This window comes from Aquarana catesbeiana, linkage group LG01, assembly GCF_042186555.1.
Source record: "Aquarana catesbeiana isolate 2022-GZ linkage group LG01, ASM4218655v1, whole genome shotgun sequence".
Lineage (NCBI taxonomy): Eukaryota > Metazoa > Chordata > Amphibia > Anura > Ranidae > Aquarana > Aquarana catesbeiana.
In genome coordinates, this window is record NC_133324.1 from 632,096,392 (window position 1) to 632,113,037 (window position 16,646).

General features: G+C 42.2%; 1 protein-coding gene across 4 annotated transcripts in view; it reads left to right on the forward strand.

Annotated features, from left to right (window-relative positions):
* USO1 (USO1 vesicle transport factor) overlaps nt 1–14,710 on the forward strand; it is a 162,227-nt gene extending 147,517 nt beyond the window's left edge. For all 4 annotated transcript variants that reach the window (XM_073601032.1, XM_073601034.1, XM_073601033.1 and 1 more), the window contains 4 exons: nt 7,100–7,198; nt 8,748–8,846; nt 9,430–9,645; nt 13,705–14,710. In XM_073601032.1, coding sequence (XP_073457133.1) covers nt 7,100–7,198; nt 8,748–8,846; nt 9,430–9,645; nt 13,705–13,791 — 501 coding nt within the window. In that variant the 3' untranslated portion in view covers nt 13,792–14,710. The remainder of the gene's footprint in view (nt 1–7,099; nt 7,199–8,747; nt 8,847–9,429; nt 9,646–13,704) is intronic.
* The last annotated feature ends 1,936 nt before the right edge of the window (nt 14,711–16,646 follow it).

Here is a 16,646-nt window from a genome sequence, read left to right on the forward strand (position 1 = left end):
TTGTCTTCTGTGTGTCCTAGCATTGAGACTACAATGATCTGTGGAGCTCAGCTGAACTAGTATGAATGATTGATTGGGGAAAAAAAAACATTGGTAGCATTGTATATGTCTAAAATGGCCATGTAACATTACCCCATGGTCATTTTAGAAATAATACCTTGTATGTATTTGTCTGCCTATATTTGAGATGTTGGTACACTTACAATATAGTTAAAGTGGAGGGCCACCCTGAAAAAAAAATTGCACCAAAAATTCTAAAAGAATTAAAAAAAAAAACATTTGAATTTTTTTTTTTTTAAACTTACCTGAACCCTTGTTGCTAGGCAGTCTTCCTAATCCGCCTCTTCATATTCTGCGGCGTGTCCTGTTCCTCAGTGAGCGGCCCCGTTGCCTTCTGGGAACTGTGTGTGTTCCCAGAAAACCACAGGGCCATTCACAGAGCGCCGCGCCGCTCGCGCGTGCGCAGTAGGAAACTGGCAGTGAAGCCGCAAGGCTCCACTGCCTGTTTTCCTTAGTTAGGATGGCAGTGCCAGGACCCGAGAGCCGAGGGATGGGTCGGCCTCGGGCGGCCGACATCGCAGGCACCCAGGACAGGTAAGTGTACTTATTTAAAGTCAGCAGCTACAGTGTTTGTAGCTGCTGACTTTAAAAAAAAAAATTTTGCTGGCCGGAATCCAGCTTTAATCCATACACTATATTTTTAAGATAACGTGTTTATACAGACCCTGTTACCTGACTCTTCATTCCAACAAAAAATCTTACCATAAGAATATACAGTATGTGCATTTTTAAGATATCTTATGCAGAGAGACATGAATTATGAACAAATTATATCCCTCTATAATGTGTGCTTGTCTCAATCCAGAGCACTAAGTGTCATTTCTGTCCGCTGGCTCGTTCCCCTGCTATCTGTATGAGGTACTTCTGATGAATTTTCCTGACACCAAGAGAAAAATTGTGACGGGATGGAGCTCCTGCAGATTTGCAGCCTCACCTCTGTTCCTGTGTGCTGTGTGAAGGGGGGTGTTTCCTTTCCCTTCTGTCAGCTTTCAGAGCTCTCCTCACTGATGTAACTTAACCACTTCAGCCCCGGAAGGGTTTACCCCCTTCCTGACCAGAGCACTTTTTACAATTTGGCACTGCGTCGCTTTAACTGCTAATTGCGCGGTCATGCAATGCTGTACCCAAACAAAATTTGCGTCCTTTTCTTCCCACAAATAGAGCTTTCTTTTGATGTTATTTGATCACCTATGCGGTTTTTAGTTTTTGCGCTATAAACGGAAAAAGACCGAAAATTTTGAAAAAAATTACATTTTCTACGTTTTGTTATAAAAAAAAACCCAATAAACTCAATTTTAGTCATAGATTTAGGCCAAAATGTATTCGGCCACATGTCTTTGGTAAAAAAAAATGTCAATAAGCGTATATTTATTGGTTTGCGCAAAAGTTATAGCGTCTACAAACTAGGGTACATTTTCTGTAATTTACACAGCTTTTAGTTTATGACTGCTTATGTCATTTCTTGAGGTGCTAAAATGGCAGGGCAGTACAACCCCCCCCCCCCAAATGACCCCATTTTGGAAAGTAGACACCCCAAGGAAATTGCTAAGAGGCATGTTGAGCCCATTGAATATTAATTTTTTTGTCCCAAGTGATTGAATAATGACAAAAAAAAAAAAATTACAAAAAGTTGTCACTAAATGATATATTGCTCACACAGGCCAGGGCATATGTGGAATTGCACCCCAAAATACATTCGGTTGCTTCTCCTGAGTACGGGGATACCACATGCGTGGGACTTTTTGGGAGCCTAGCCGCGTACGGGGCCCCGAAAACCAATCACCGCCTTCAGGATTTCTAAGGGCGTAAATTTTTTATTTCACTCCTCACTACCTATCACAGTTTTGAAGGCCATAAAATTCCCAGATGGTCAACCCCCCCCCAAATGACCTCATTTTGGAAAGTAGACACCCCAAGCTATTTGCTGAGAGGCATGTTGAGTCCATGGAATATTTTATATTTTGACACAAGTTGCGGGAAAGTGACACATTTTTTTTTTTTTTTTTTGCACAAACTTGTCACTAAATGATATATTGCTCACACAGGCCATGGGCATATGTGGAATTGCACCCCAAAATACATTTAGCTGCTTCTCCTAAGTATGGGGATACCACATGTGTGGGACTTTTTGGGAGCCTAACCGCATACGGGGCCCCGAAAACCAATCACCGCCATCAGGATTTCTAAGGGTGTAAATTTTTGATTTCACTCTTCACTGCCTATCACAGTTTCAGAGGCAATGGAATGCCCAGGTGGCACAAAACCCCCCCCAAATTACCCCATTTTGGAAAGTAGACACCCCAAGCTATTTGCTGAGAGGCATGGTGAGTATTTTGCAGCTCTCATTTGTTTTTGAAAATGAAGACAGACAAGAAAAAACATTTTTTTTTTTTTCTTTTTTTCAATTTTCAAAACTTTGTGACAAAAAGTGAGGTCTGCAAAATACTCACTATACCTCTCAGCAAATAGCTTGGGGTGTCTACTTTCCAAAATAGGGTCATTTGGGGGGGTTTTGTGTCACCTGGGCATTCCATGGCCTCCGAAACTGTGATAGGCAGTGAAGAGTGAAATCAAAAATTTACGCCCTTAGAAAGCCTGAAGGCGGAGCTTGTTTTTCGGGATCCCCTGCGCAGCTAGGCTCCCAAAAAGTCTCACACATGTGGTATCCCGGTACTCAGGAGAAGCAACAGAATGTATTTTGGGGTGTAATTTCACATATTCTCATGGCATGTTTGAGCAATATATCATTTAGTGACAACTTTGTACAAAAAAGAGACAGGAGAGCCAGAGAAAAACACGGAAGACGGTGGGGGGGCATTCCCTCCCACTGCTTGTAAAAGCAGTCTAGAGGCTAATTAGCCGCTAGGATTGCTTTTACATGAAAGCCGACCACTGGCTGAAAAGAATGATACCAAGATGATACCTAAACCTGCAGGCATCATTCTGGTAGTCGGAAATTGCGTACCTGAAGACAAAAAAATGGTTAACAATAAAACACAGTAAACAATAAAGTATAAAAAATTGCATACCTGAAAAGCAAACATGATAAAACATAATAACAATAAAACATTGCAGAATAGAATACAGTAAAAAAGAGCAGAACAATAAAGAGAGAATAGAGAGAGAGGGAACAATGAAACGACAACTATTTTTTTTTTGTTTGATATATTTTTTTGTGGTACACAACTAGTGCATGGGAGCGTTCAAAACATTCACCAATGCAAAGACCAGGATTGTCAGGACAGGAGGGACAATAATAGCAGGTGTCACGCCTATATCCGCGCTTGCTGCAGACACATCTTTTTGGGGGGGTTCGTTGGGTAGGGGTACTCGGGAGGACATAAAAATGCCTCTCATGCAGCCGACTGCATTTGGTTGGGGATGTGAATGGGGGAAGTACGGGCGCTGCAGAAGCGGTGGGTTCCCAATTATTAGGATTGGCGAATGCAGCAGGAAGGGCATTATGGGCACGACGGGCCTGTGTTTGTCTTCTTCTTGGTGGCAGCGGGACACTACTTTTGCTTGCCACCTCACCAGCTTGAACTGCACTTATGGGACTCGCCACGTCACCAAGTGTTACTGCAGTGCTGGTTTGACTACGACCAGGGTGTACTAGGCCGCTGGTGCTTGCCAGTTCACCAAAACGCTACCAAAAAAACTGTTCGCGATCGCAGAGATCAGGCCTGACTTTGCGAACGCTGCAGTTATGCGTTTAGTGTTTTGTAAGTGACAGTGATCGATCGATACTGCACTTGGGTGGGCTGGGCCGGGCGGAGGGGCAAAACGCAGGTGCTAGCAGGTATCTGGGCTGATTCCGCTAACACTGCGTTTTTGGGAACCATAAACTGCTGGGGACGCTAGTATAGATCTGATCGGATCAGATATTGATCCGTTCAGATACTATACCACTAAGGGAGGTGTACGGTGCGTGCGTGGGTGTTAGCGGTACTGGCGCTAACCTGACGCTGCTTGGGGCTGGTGCTTGCCAGTTCAACAAAATGCTAACAAAACAACTGTTAGCGATCGCAGGGATTAGGCCTGACTCTGCGAACGCTGCAGTTATGTGTTTAGTGTTTTGTAAGTGACAGTGATCGATCGATACTGCACTTGGGTGGGCTGGGCTGGGCCGGGCAGAGGGGCAAAACGCAGGTGCTAGCAGGTATCTGGGCTGATCCCGCTAACACTGCGTTTTTGGGAACCCTAAACTGCTGGGGACCCTAGTATAGATCTGATCGGATCAGATACTATACCACTAAGGGAGGTGTATGGTGCGTGCGTGGGTGTTAGCGGTACTGGCGCTAACCTGACGCTGCCTGGGGCAACGCATATCACCGCCGGTGGATCAAGGGGCTAAACCTTTATTCGGTAAAATACAGCGGGTGCCCTGACACTATAAAAAATAAACAAACTAACCAGCGTCACCCGTAACAGTTATACGGTAATCACTGGTGAAAGGGTTAACTAGGGGGGCAATCAAGGGGTTAAAACATTTATTAGATAGTATATGGGGGTCCCTGACGCTATAAAACGCTGACGGCGAACCTAAATATTTACCTCCCTAACTAGTGTCACCAGCGACATTAATACAGCGATCAGAAAAATAATCGCTTAGCTACACTGGCGATGGGGGGATGATCAAGGGGTTAAAACTTTGTTAGGGGGGTACCCTAGACCTACAGGGGGCTAACACTAACTGCCCTACCACACTAACTGTCACAAACTGACACCATGCAGTAATCAGAAAAAAAAAAACTGCTTGGTGTCAGTGTGACGGGGGGGGGTGGGGTGGGGGGGTGATGCGGGGTGTAAAGTATGCCTGGCATGTTCTACTGAGTGTGTAGTGTTGTGCACTCACATTTCAGTCTTCTCTCCTCGGCGCCGGAACTGAAAATACCGAGCCGAGGAGAGATGACATCATTTCCTTTGCTGCTGTTTAGCATACAGCAGCAGAGGAATGATTCCCATTAGCTGGGAGCGATCGCGAGGGGGGGAGCCACAAATGGATGGTCTCACCTCTCATCACTCCCAGACCAAAGCCGACCGCCTCGGGCACCGCTCCGATCGGACCCCCCGCCCGCGGGAAGGCAATCACGTACCAGGTACGCGATTTTGCCTGCCCGTGCCATTCTGCCGCAGTATATCTGCGTTGGGCGGTCGGCAAGTGGTTAAGCTCTCTGCCCCCTTCTTTTCCGAATAAAAAGGGAGTAGGAATAGGACCAAAGATGTCCTTACCTTCAGTGAAGGAAAAGGAACAAACTGCAGTTTAACCTGATATAACTTTATTAGAACAATTAGTAGAAAAACATTTGAATCATTGAAAGGAAAGCTTGAACAATAGGAGATTGCATAAGGTAAAAACTGACAACGTTGTCACTTAAAAACACATGCCCATGAGCTCAGCCATATCCCAGTCATCCATGCGTTTAGGCGAGGTGAGTTCCGGGAAACCTTGGTAGCACAAGTCGGTACCCATGTTGTGCTTAATCATGGACCTCCAGACTCCCTATATGCCTATAGAGCTGCTGCATTAAGTCTTTACAATGTTGAAGAAAGCATTGGTTATCTCAGACAAATAAATGCAATTCTGGCTAGAAAGTATTCCTGATAGTTAGTGAACAGAACAGGTTTGATTTCTGGATGTAGCACTGTCAATCATGGAGATAATATATACAAAAAAAAAATGCAGCACGCTGTGATGCAAGCATGCTACTTGAGTCAAGGAGAAACAATAGATCCACAACAAGCCTGTTAGTCATTCAGCACCATGTTTCCATGAAACAATAAAGATAGCACCGCATATAGTTTGGATAGGAAAATATAGTCAGCTGAGTCAAAACACAGAGCCTCCAAAAAAAAGAAAAAAATGTAAAATGTTCAGGCTGTGATTGCTTGCTGGATATACCAGTTGAAAAGAGACTCACTGTTTAGATGGTATTAGATTGGTCCTCAATTGCAGCGACAAGGTGGTGAATCCAGAGTCCTTTGCAGGGGTCCACAGGTGTGCAGGATGCGAATCTCTGTAGTCCTAGTCCTGGTGACACGCACAGGATGTTATCCACTCAAAACCAGCATGGGGCCGCCTGGCCATTTACTTCCAGTTTTCGGTTGTTTGTGGATTTCCAGTTATTTAATCTCTGACCCTTGGCTTCAGGACTCTTTAATTCACAATTTTTTTTCATCATCTTTTTCTCAATTTTCTTTCCCACCATATTTAAATTCTACATCACTGGTTTTGAATTTGCTTGGAATTTGAGACTTTATTCAATTCCGAGCACAAATTTTTTTGTATATGTCACTTTTAATAGCGCAACATTTTTTAAATTATTGGTAAATATCTCACAGTTGTGTTTGCAGCTTATTATTTTATGATGTTAACACAAGCGCAGTAATATTTTAGTTTCAAAGGACTAGTCCAGGAGGTAAAGCATATGTCTTTGTAAGGGCTGGAGTGTGTAGACACCTACCACCACTGTCTTTATCCATATTTGTTTATCCCCAGGTATTGGTTGCCAGAACTGCTCTGTACTTCAATCATGTTTATCTCTTGAATGGGAGATTGAAGTTAATTGTAATTTAGGCTGCCCATAGATGGATCAAATCTCAACCAGTTCTGCAGGGTCCAGCCGAGATTTGATCCATCTATGGGCAGGCTGGTTGTACCCAAGTTGATCCATCGTTTTTTTTTACCTGCGACTACTGCTGGTGGCTACAGCTGGGGAAGTTCCTCTGACAGACAGGTATTCGGTATTCCCCCATCAACACTGACTGTGAAAATTATATCATCTATGGGTTGCCTTACCCAATTTCACCCCCCCCCCCACTGGCAATCTAGATATCTGTTCTTTAGTTTACTTATTGTTTAAGCTGCAATGTCTGTTGCATTGCTGGAGGCATGACAAAAGCTATTCTGTCCCAGGTGGTTTATTGTCATGGGTTGCAAACTAATTTAGTCTTCTAATTAAATATTGTTTTAATAATTAGAGATCTGATTATATTCAAATGACAGGGAATCTAACTTGTTTTTTCTATTTTATTGCAGGAAATAGAAACGCTAAGATCTCAGTTATATGTTCAGTCATCTGAAATCAACAGACTACAAACAGAAAGAATGGAACTCCTTCAAAAAATAGAAGCAAATGTAAGTGGCCCATGAGCCTTGTATCTAAATTTGTCCAAAAGCTAATGCGTGCATTGTAATGACAAGGCTCAAATATTGCTAAATGATTAACATAAAGATGAATTCAGGAGTGGATATACTTCCCAGTCCTTCTTTTCCTTCAATTTATTTCTCCTCTCACCAGCTAGACATTTCATTAAAGCTAGCTGTAAAAATTAAGTGGTTATCCGGTGTAGACAAGTTAAGGTATTTTTTGTTTTTTGCATGGTTACATTGGTCCAGTTTGAACTGAAGCAAGTGGCATACCTGGCTGATCCCAGTGGAAGCTGGAAATTACTAGAGTAGGCACTGCTACTACAGTGAACGCCACTAGCTTCTGTGTCTATTGCTAAGGGGCTGCCCTGCTGCATGGTAATCACAGGGGTTTGTTTGCATGGCATAGGCACCATTCACAGAATACCTTACATTTTTCTCGATGAATGCTGAGCAGTCTCGGATTCGACAAGGTGAGATCCAAGACTATTACATCACCTCCCTGCACTGGACCCAGGCTCTTCCACAAGAATCGGCCAGGTATGGAACATGCATGCTTACATGGGTCCAAGGTGGACCAATGTAACTGCAAAAAAAAAAAAAACATACTTTAACTTCACCTTTACCTAATAATAGTTCTGTGATAATGCGTGCCTAAATGTGCATTTTGTATAGTAGAGAGAAACAGCTAGACACCATTAGCACTGATTTTGGGAAAAACATTTGCTGTTAGCCAAAAACATGGCCACAAGTGAAATTGGCTTTCATAGACCCAATGGGTCTCATGTCAATGGGTATCTTGAGGATGAAGTTGGTTATATGTACCTAGACTAGATCTTATTGCATCTTGGTGCCCTAAATCTGCTTATTCACTGACAAGTACAGGCTGTCATGCAGATTTCTGGCCTATTTTGTTATGTGTTGCTTTGCGTTACTTTGCACATTTCAGTAGATCATTGAATTGCTTTACTGAATAAGCCTGTATGTCAGGCTATATATTATAAGTTCTTCTAGTTACACACAAAAAAAAAAAAGGTTGAAAGAAAAAAAATGTGCCGGTGTGTGGATCCTTTCCTTCACCCCAATGGTACTGCTGTGATTACCATGAGCTGATGTTCTACCACCAGGCTGGACATTCCTTATCATTTATATAAGTGGATACTGTTTTTCTTTTAAATAAAGTGGAATTTGATACCAGCATCTCCCGGTGCTCTGCTATTTTGTCTTTTTTGATGATGTATGAACTTTCCCTGAGACAAGGTCTAAATCGCTTCTGACTATTTATGGCTCGCTTCCCTCCACTGGCATTTCCGGTTTCTTTCCTATAGTCCATCAGTACACAAGCTAGCGCAATATTTTATTTATTTCTTTTTTTGCCATTATAAATTCAGAAGCTAGTTAGTCAGAGCTGAAGGAAAAATAAATCCCTAGCTATCCACCCACCCTCTTATGTCTTGATAATCTCAAGAAATTGGCCTTGATGGTTGCCCATAGTTCCTATTTTGTTTACAGGCCTCACATTTTTTTTTCTTCACAGGCTACTGCAGCAGCACCTGGTGATCATGCACCTCAAGCTAAAAATATTGAACTTGAGGAGAAAGTGGCAAGTTTATTAAGGGAGCTTAACAGCACAAAGGTTGGTATTATTACACAAGGTGCATTGAAGTTGGTTTTGATAACCTGCCTTCCAGTAACAATTGATATTAAAATTAGGCTAGGATTATTGGATATCCATAAATTAGATATGTTATTCCAGATGTAGCCATATACAGTTCACTGATTAAATAGTCTTCTAGAAACTTGAAAGACAGTCTTAAAGGATCTTTAAGAGACTAGGCCAGTGATGGTGAACCTTGGCACCCCAGATGTTTTGGAACTACATTTCCCATGATGCTCATCTATACTGCAGAGTGCATGGGCATCATGGGAAATGTAGTTCCAAAACATCTATGGTGCCAAGGTTTGCCATCACTGGACTAGGCTAACAGGTGCAAACTCTTTATAATATCTTGTGTCATTATATATAAATTGTAAACCATTAGTGATGGCTTCTACATTGTATGTCAGTTTGATTAGAAAGGTTTCCCAAGGCTTACCCCTGCATAGAAGCAATTGTGTCCACAGTTTAGTTTACACTAGAAACCTATAACATAATTTCCAATTAAAGCAGAAATAATGCAGCATGTTCTTAATGTTTTTTTGTTGCTATACATTTTTAGGAAGAACTGAAATCTGTATCTGAAGAGAGAGCCTCTTTAAAACAGGAGCTAGACTCTGTTCGCAGCACAGCAGCCATTTTACAAGATGAAAAACTTAAACTGACACAGGAGGTCTCTGAGTCTAAGAAGGAACAGGATGATCTTCTGATCCTCTTGGCTGATCAAGATCAAAAAATCCTTTCTTTAAAGAATAAGCTCAAAGAACTTGGAGAACAGGTACAAACATACCTTATTTTTTCTGCCACTTGTATGTATTATTGGCAGCTGTGGGTGTTGTGTACAGGTGAGTTTGGGTGTCCTCTGAACTCACGTCTATCCAAACGTCAAAGTCAAACTTTTTTCAGTCCAAACAACTACGGACCACGTCAATAACCACCCTGCTGCACACCTGAACAGAGGAGCAGAGATGCTGGTGACATCAGTTCCCCTTATTCTGACACACGCCCATAATTAGTCAATGACATTCGATCGCAGCCATCTGACATGCCTGTCCTAAACCTGGCTTTTGGATTGCCGCACCTTGACCCAGCTGAATTGAACGTTGCAAGGATTGCTGGAAATTACCTTTATGCACTGGGTTCCAGGCACTTTTTTTTGGTAAGTTAGCCACAGGCACTTTCTAGTTTCAGAGCTGTTCGCTGTAGGTTAGTCAGGCCGAATGCTGAGAGCTATCTCAGTTACATAGATTGATAGCTTCCCATTTCCTGCCATCTTCCATCACAGAAGAGGGACTGAGTGCTGACCACATCGTTTGGTAGAAGTGTCACGCATGTTCCACAGTGGGGGCAGTGGATTCTCTGCTTGCAAAAAGCCATGTGAAACTTCAGCCCTTTCCTGCTTCCCGCCTACAATGACTTTGGTATCTGTATAGTATAAATCCACAATACTGTAACCACAACTTTTTTGTTTAATTTGTACATGTATATCACAGAAAAACATAATACTATAAAGATGTACAAAAGCTATATTCTAAGCACTTACATAAACAATATGCAGTTTGTACCCAGTCAGCCCTCCCCAAGGGTCCAAGTTGTGAGGCTCTCCATCCGGCACCTCTCTTTGTACAGCTTGTGTTATGTTTTTCTGTGTTTCCTGCACCTTGAACCTCACATAAAGTTGTATATTCTGACCAGTGGCGGCTGGTGTTTTCTATTTTTTTTTTTTGTTTTGTTTGTTGGGGGGGGGGGGGGGGGGGGGGGGGCGGCGGCATCAAGCAACCACCCCATACACCACACACACACACGGCACCTCAAACACCACTCCCCCCCCCCCCCCCCCCCCCCCCCACGCTGTCTGCTGGTCCACTGCCACTTACCCCATCAGAGGGATCGGCAGGCGCATCTGGCAGGGGATCAGGCTGCGGCGGGCATCAGGCAGCGTCTCCTGTGTCCTCTTCTCTTCTGAGATCACAGCAGCGTCCGCTGTGTGTCTCCTCTCCTCCCCTCCACCTAGGCATCCAATAGGATCGCCTGACCTTTCAGCCGATCAGGGAAACTGGTAACAGACCCGTGCTTCCTGATTGGCGGAGAGGCAATTCAGTGTTATAAAAGCGAATATTCATTTGCTTTTCTAACACACCTGGGTGGGCTCCGAACGCAAAGCTCTGCCCTCCGAGTCCACCCTATTTTGAAGCTTATTAGAGCCTATGGCTCTAATCAGGTGCTTAAAAAAAACACCCTGCCACTGTAATTTAGGCGCCCGGCATCCTGAAAGGGACCGGACGCATGAATAGGGGGTGGCCAAGGCGGCCGTAGATAGATTCATGCTATGCTATGCTATGCGCCCATGTGCCCTTAATGGACAGGCTGTCACTAATTCCGACTGTGGATCCAGCAGTGACCCGCCTTAAAGAGCGACTACCATACCGGTGAAGGATGCACCTGTCTTTAAGAACCTGACCAATAAGTAGTTAGAAGCCCTCTCTAGAATCCTGTTCTCCTTGGTGAGCCCATTCCTTTACCTCATCCTGGCTGTGATAAAACTTTCCCAAACCATTGCTAACTGATCAAAATCCCCCAACAATATAGATCTCGCAACTGTTGTGGTTGATCCCTTGATTACAGAACGCATAGAACAAATGACTGAAGCTTTAAATTTCACTTGTAACAACTGGAGGTTTGCCAGCGTATGCCTTGCGTAGGTCTTGTGTCAGTACACATGCATAGGGCGCTTTGGTAAAGGGCTATTTTGTGGAACCTGCATTTAGGAAGCGTTTGACACATCGCCTTTGAGGGACAACTTCCCTTCAGAAGTATGCTACTGGTGACAAGAACACCCATTTTCCTCAGTGTAAGAATCCCAAGGATCATAGTTACATAGGTTGAAAAATGACACAAGTCCATCTAGTTCAACCAATAGAACAGTAAATAAATTGAAAAACTACATATACAGAACCCATTAACCACAGTTCATCCAGAGGATCTTCTTCCTCTGTAACTGTTAAGAAACATCCCCTTTGTGTTACCGCTCCTGCGCCCTCCGTATCAGAACCCCTGAGCCAGAACACAAGGTCTGGCAATTGGGAGGCTTTCTGGCATCTATGGTCATCAAGGACACATGCTTATCCTAGTCTTTCCAGCCCATCAGCATTTCTCACCAAGGTACTGTCCACCAATATAAGACCTGTTGTGCCCTCTTGACATCCACATTGTAGGATACTTAAACAACCTCCTGTTGAGGTTACAGTTGGTGCAAACTCTGTTGGACAGTGTGTCTTTGACTTCCAGACATTGCAACGGTTCGATGGATCTTAAACTTTAAGAAATTGTTCCTCGAACTGAACTAATCGATGCATATATATGGGTTTAGTCCTGGACACAGCTCAGACCAAAATGTTTCTTCCACACTAGAAACTTCAGACTCTCCAATCCGAGAATCAAGCTCTCCAGTCCAGGATCTTTGTGACTCTCCACTGTTGCTAAGATTCCTATGTTTGATGATCGCCTCCTTCGAGGAGGCAGATTCGTTTTCCCAGCTTCCCTTCATAACTCCACAATCTCATCAGAGATGTAATTAGAACTTTCAGGGCCCCAGTGCAATAAACCATAAAGTGCCCCCCCTCCACTGCGGCAGAACGCTAGGACCCGGTCACGGGTGCGTTCTTTGCGAACCTGGTAGTTCCGCCAGTGGCGTCAATAGTTTTTTGTTTTTGTTATTTTCTTTTTTACAATTTTTATTTTAGTTATTTATTTTACAATTGTATTTTTTATTACAATTTTTTAGCAGCCACGTTGGGTGGCTTTGGTGACATATCAGGGGTCTAAACTGACCTCTAATGTTTCACCTTTGAGATAAATAACACAGTTTACTATGCCTCAGTTATGAATGAACAGAGTCATTGATCGGTACGCAAGCTCGGCGGGATGGGGGGGCCTTTAAAACATTTTTTTTTTATTATTTATTTTTACCTTTTTATTATTTGTACACTATTCTTTAAAAAAAATAGCACTTTTATTCCTATTACAAGGAATGTAAACATCCCTTTTAATAGAATAAAAGCATGACAGGACCTCTTAAATATGAGATCTGGGGTCAAAAAGACCTCAGATCTCATATTTACGCTAAAATGCAATAAAAAAATTTTTAAAAATGAAATGTCATTTAAAAAAAAAATGTTGCTTTAAGAGCTATGGGCGGAAGTGACGTTTTTATGTCACTTCTGTCCTGCAATGGTATGGAGACGGGTGAGGGCCATCTTCCCCTCACTCGACTCCATACCAAGCCAGGGAGAGGACCCGATCGCCTCTGCCACTACCGATGGCTCTGGTAAGCGATGGGGGCCCTCTCCTGCGCCGATAAAAGTGATCTTGCGGCGAATCTGCTGCAGAGACCACTTTTGTCTGAAACCGGACCACTCTCTGAAGAAGAGGATACCGGGGTTATGGTAGCTAGCTGCTGCCATAACAACGATATCGCTCTTCAAAGTGCCGACATATATCGGCGTGAGCCGGTCCGGAAGTGGTTAAATAAATTTGCTAATTTTTCATACAAACTTCTTTCACGTTGTCGTTATATGGGGTATTGTTTGTAGAATTTTGAGGAAAATAATGAATTTTATCCATTTTGGAATAAGGCTGTAACATGACAATGTGGAAAAAGTGAAGCGTTGTGAAAACTTTCCCGGATGGACTGTATCACAGTAAGCTTTATGTTTGCTTTACTGTAGAATGCAAGAATTTCAGCTGTTTTCTTCTTTTCATGTTACATATAGGACAGGCTGTGTTCATCCAATTAGGTTGACAGTGAGTACTAATATATTTTATGTCTTCTAACCAGGTTGAAGATGAAGATGACTTAGAGTCTGGGGATGCAGCAGATGAAGATGATCTGGATGACGACGACGGCAGGGAAGATGACATGTAGAAACTTGTGCTGTGTAAAAACTTAGTTGTCATTTTCCAGAAGAGTGAAATCTCTAGTAATTTCCTTGAATCAGCCTTTAGAGTGGCCATGCGAGAGGGTATGCACATAGGAGATCTTTAAAGGTTCGAACAGTTACCATATGCATATACAGTTAAGTGAATTCAAGAAAAGCAGGGCAGTTGTTAGGGAGTGAATTTTAAATTTGGTAATTTATAGTTAAGGCAGTGTTATTTCAGCACCTTTGTGGTACCCTCTATTTTCTTGTTTAAGGGAAATACATTGCTGTGCAATGCCAGATCTTCAATGCTTGTGCAAATAAATACCTTTGCCTGTTTAGCTCTTCAGGTGCAGCCAACTCACCTTGCTGTATGGAGGAACGCTGTGGCATTACAATAGAGCTGTGTTCCTTATAGCCAAACTCTATGCTCTCTTTTGTAACTAGAGAGAGAGAAAAGAACATTGAGGGGTAGTAAAATAAAGCCCCCTCTGTTTCTTTTCCTCTTAGATTTTATGAATGAGTATAGGAGATGTCAGATGTGATATTTAATGCGTTCACTCCTAAAACAGCTACATTTATTCATTTTTCAAGGCAAATGGCCCCTTCTGTTGGTTGCAACAGCGGAGGTATCAGTGTTTGTAGTACTGCTAAATTCTCATTTCTTTTATTTCTGCCAAGTTTTTTTTTCTTTTTTTTTTTCTTTTTTTTTTAAGTGGACGGAGAGTTAGGAAACACACATACCCCATTTATGTTGTTTTCTTCAGTGGTTTACTTTGCTATGAAAGAGAAGACAAATTATATAATTTATTGGCTTAAGTTGGGCCATAGAAAATTAATAACAGATTGACATTTTAAAGGAGTGAAAACTATGAATTACATTAATTTCATGTTTTACAATTAAAACAATGCATTTACTTACCACTTTTGGCTTTGTGGTTTATTTCTTCTTCCTTTGTGTTTTTAAACATACGCTGCTGCTAGGATTGGTAAAACAACCCTTGACATTCATACATCTAATGCCTGAAATGTATTTTTTTCCGAGTTTCAAGAAGCCAAAATTGAGGTGTTAAAAAAATTTAAAAAATAAATGCATTTCGATATTAGAGTGGTATTACCACAGTGTTTTACACCACAGTTTTGACTGTGTGGCCATTCAAACTAGAAATTAGAAAATATGTTGGCTGGCAGATTGTTGCATTCAGTTTCAGATGATCTTTTTGAGAGCTGATGAAAAACTTCCAAAACTATCTATTATAGGCACCAGCTTAAGTCCTGAAGGTTTTTCTTTTTAAAACAGGAGTTGGAGATAGAAAAAGGAGGGGGTTGGGACTTCCTTTGAGGCTTTGAACAGGCTAGAACAATTGCCTCCTTCCCTGTAATATGGAAATATAGGAGAAGTTTGGGACTTTATATGAATCGTGCAATCAAGGAGATACCACGACAGAGTGTGTCTGGTGGGTAATAGATAATCAATAAGAACCACATGTTACAAAATAGTACAATGTATAGCAAATAGATAAATATAGTGCACTTAATTTATTGCACACAAAATGATAATATAACATAATAACATATAAGTTCACATTATAAACCTTGATAAAAAACACCAAACTTATTAAAGTGTTTCTCCATGATATATAGATAAAAATATTCTTGGTTAAATTGGTACACTCCAATAGGCTAAGCACATATAATATTGATAATAATCTTGATATGTAATCAAGAGGGGCATCTACTAGCTTGATGCGTTACGTGGCTAGAGCCACTCATCGGGAGCCGGGGTAGGACAGAGGAGTCTATAAGGATATTAAAAGTTACTATAGTGTGAAAATTGTTAGAATAGGTCCATCTAAAAAAAGGATGAAAAAATAAAAAATAATAATAAATAAAATATACAACCAATCATACTTTCAGACCAACTAAGATTCTGGGTGCAAGCATGGAGAGCCAGAGGCTGTCCGGAGAGGTCATCAGCCCCAGGGAGCTAAGGTAGCAAAACAATGGTGGAGATAGACAGCTGAACCACAGCAGTCTCCGGAAATAAACCCCCATATGTGAATTGTGTCAAACATATCTGTCTATAAATATAGTAAATTGTATAGTGTATAATAATATATTATAATATATAGGGTTGGACTGGAGTGACTAATATTACAGGGGAATTGTAATAGTGCAGTTACCAAGAAGGTAAATAGAGGGGCCGTGCCAAAAAGTAAACCAGTGTGATGAAATGGTAAAAAACAGTGTAATGTATCCCGCCAGAGGGGGTAAATAGTGGTTACAATCGAACCAAGAGCACAGGCATGGGGGAAAAAACTGAGGAAAAATAGGGAAGAAAGAAGGAGAGAAGCTACCACAATTTATATACCTATATGAACAGGAAGGTCCAGTTGGTGCAGGGTGTCCATAGGGGCATAGACCGTAGGAACTAACTAGTTGAGCTGAGAGGAGTATAGTACTCCAAAGCAGCCAAGGGTAAGCCACCAATGCCACGCTGGCGATCAATGGGAGGAAGGGCGCCCACATCCGAGCAGTGCAACACCTCTCTCCAGCTGGCGCCAAGCCCCATGTGTAGGACGCCAACGCCGGCACACTCACGCCAACAGTTAATGATGCAACACGTACAACGCTGGGGGTGTGGTGTCTATGCTATGTCCAAACCCCCGCATCACCAAAGGGAGAGAAGGGAAGGGGAGAACCCCGGAGTGCATCGCAGCTCCCAGGACTAAGAAACAGCCAAACCACTCAACCCAACACACCGCAAGCCAGATCAAGAGATCTCCAAGGAAAGGGTGTAACTGAATACCCTATATGTATTGTATTGAAAAATAATAAAATAAATAGGATTATAACTTGA